Raw genomic sequence first — 2,606 nt, forward strand, 5'->3', positions numbered from 1 at the left:
GGATGGTGCATATAAAAGATCCCTTGTTGCTAATCGAAATGAGTAGCCCATGAAGTGGCGACAGCGGGTTTCCTCTCTCAATATCTGTGTGGTCCTTGACCATATGTCTGACGCCATATAACCGTAAATAAAATGTGTTGAGTGCGTCGTTAAATAAGACATTTCCTTCCTTCGTTCCTACTCCATATACATTTATTAAGATAATAATATGGCTTGTGCCCTTCCGCTAGAGACCGTCCCCATCGACTAGAGATTGTGCCCCCTCCAGATACCGTTACGACGGGTCTGGATTTTGTTGGACAGTTTGGGGGGTGTTTTTGTTGTTTTTGTTGTGTTTTTTGTCATCGTTATCATAGTTGCTCATTGGTTGGTAGATGTGCTGGGTTGGTTGTTTGCAGCGTTATTGCTTGGTACTCGTGTTTGTTTCAACAAACTTCTTTTTGATAATTTAAGCTTCTTTTACATTACTTTCTGAATACAGTAACCAAAAACACACATACGTTATTTTATCTTGCATGTTCTAATCAACATGTGCGGGCCTACAGGTCGTAGTGTCTGCGTTATACCCTCGTGCTGCAAACATCGCAAAGCACAGAAAAGAAAAGGAAAACCCGACTACTACACGGATATTATGAGTGAGTACCTCTGTAGCTTGATAAGACCAGTGACTTTGACAACAGCTATAGCCAATTATCATCAATATTGTGGAAACAAGGTGGAAATCAATAAACAGCGTTGACGGTGGGAGGTCGCGTTTCGCTTTTTTGTATCCGTAAATCGACACATCTGTCAGTGGAGTGACAGCCATGTAGTTGTAGAACGTCAGCCGTGTAGTTGTAGAACCAAATCAATACTCAAGACGTCTTCAAGATACTTGCACGTCTGCTGTTTTTAAAATTAATACTATAAAAGCGACGGTCGTCAGACGTGGCGACGTTCGGCTGGCTGGCTGGCTGGCAGGACGACAAGAGACGGCTACGGCTTAATACCCACCTTACACGAGGTACTGAGAAACCGCGCGAAAAGACGCGAGTACGTCTGCTTCGAGCGAAAGCGCTTGTACGCGGTTTAACAACAGTACGAGCAATGAGGTTATTGGTGGTACGTCATTCACACACACGATGAGCGAGGAGACTGAAGGATATATATATATATAAATACATACATACAGGACTTCTGACTGTTGAATGTTGCTGGGTTAGCTGTGAATTGAGTTATTGACAGAAAAAGTGTGTTTCTGCTGTTTAGTTCATTGTGCGGGACGACAAAACAGGATCATAAAGTAACGTGATATCGAGCACTTAATCAACGTGTACTGGCTACTATATTTTACACTGAACTTACACCGTAATCATCGTGCCCTGGGCACTGTGTATTGAACTTCAAAACTCGGAGTGTATTGAACTGTACTGTTTTCGGTATATAATTCGATGATTCCTAACCGATTAACTTTATTCAGCGCACCTAAAACAGAGTAGAGTACCAGTCGAAGAAATGGTTCCTTGGTTTGACGTTCTTGGTTCCAGTGCACTTCAATACAAATCGTCAGTTAACTATTAAGCATCAAAACGGAGTAGCAGTCAAACAATTGTTCTTTAGTTCGACGTCTTTGGTTTCAGTGGACTTCAAGTAGTTTCTTTAATTAACTTCAAACATCTACAGCTCAGGTGTATCAACAGATACAAAAGTTGCATATAGTGACTAGTGACAAAAGGCTTTTCCTCATCTAACTTAATGACTAGTAATAAAAGATTTTTCCTCATCCAATTTCATGACTAGTAACAAAAGGAAAATATCTTTTCCAGCCTATTCCGTGCTCGCCGCCGTAGTACAGGATGGAGACATTCGGGAACTGTTGAAAATTCTCTATAACCGCGAGGACGCTGTAGACATCGACCAGAAGAACCACGTCGGCCTCACCGCGCTGCACCATGGAGTCCTCAGCAACAACCTAGACACCGTCAAGATCCTCCTGTCGCACGGCGCCCAGGTGAACGTCCCGGACGTGCACGGGCTCACGTCGTTGCACACTGCGGCGGCATGCGGATTCTTACAGATCGTCAGCCTGCTCGTGTTGTTTGGCGGGGACGTCTTCTGCATGACGCGGGAGCTCGAGCTGCCCATCGACCTGGCGAAGGACGTGAACGTCGTCAGGCTGTTGTCGCAGGAGATGACCAGACGGCTCCATTCGGAGGTGTACGTCTCCTCGTATCTTCTCAGGAAAGTGTTCGAGTTGTGGATACTGTTTAAGAGGCTTCTGGCGTGGATATTGATCACCATTGTTAGAAAGGTGATACAGGTGTGGAATAATTTCAAAATGAAACAGGAGTGAAGTACCACAGTGGATGTCATATTTTGTTCATCTATATGTTCTTTTCTCCTTTTTTTCTTTCCTTTTTTTCATTTGTTTCCACTTCATTTTACATACATGTATGTATTGATTGATTACAATGATTGCATATTGATAACTACTCTCAAGTGAAATGTTGATAAAATTTGAATTAATAACTAGCAATGTCAAGTGAAATGTTGATAACATTTTAGTTATTTAAGCTAATCAAAGGAAAGGTCGTTATTTAGTGACGGCTATAATCAAAGCTATTACT

At 42.5% G+C, this 2,606-nt stretch overlaps 1 protein-coding gene across 1 annotated transcript; it reads left to right on the forward strand.

Annotated features, from left to right (window-relative positions):
* The first annotated feature begins 529 nt into the window (after nt 1-529).
* On the forward strand, nt 530-2,332 carry LOC121370053 (protein phosphatase 1 regulatory subunit 12A-like). The gene is made up of 2 exons (XM_041495152.1): nt 530-635; nt 1,806-2,332. The coding sequence occupies exons 1-2, from the start codon at nt 530-532 to the stop codon at nt 2,330-2,332; spliced, it is 633 nt and encodes a 210-aa protein (XP_041351086.1).
* The last annotated feature ends 274 nt before the right edge of the window (nt 2,333-2,606 follow it).

This window comes from Gigantopelta aegis, chromosome 4 (genome assembly GCF_016097555.1).
Source record: "Gigantopelta aegis isolate Gae_Host chromosome 4, Gae_host_genome, whole genome shotgun sequence".
In the NCBI taxonomy this organism is placed as follows: Eukaryota; Metazoa; Mollusca; class Gastropoda; order Neomphalida; family Peltospiridae; genus Gigantopelta; species Gigantopelta aegis.

Bases quoted from the DNA above. Each gene is read 5' to 3' on its own strand.
- LOC121370053 (XM_041495152.1), top strand. From the start codon at position 530: ATGTGCGGGCCTACAGGTCGTAGTGTCTGCGTTATACCCTCGTGCTGC. The intron at 636-1,805 runs GTGAGTACCTCT...TATCTTTTCCAG, and splicing joins CTACTACACGGATATTATGA to CCTATTCCGTGCTCGCCGCC.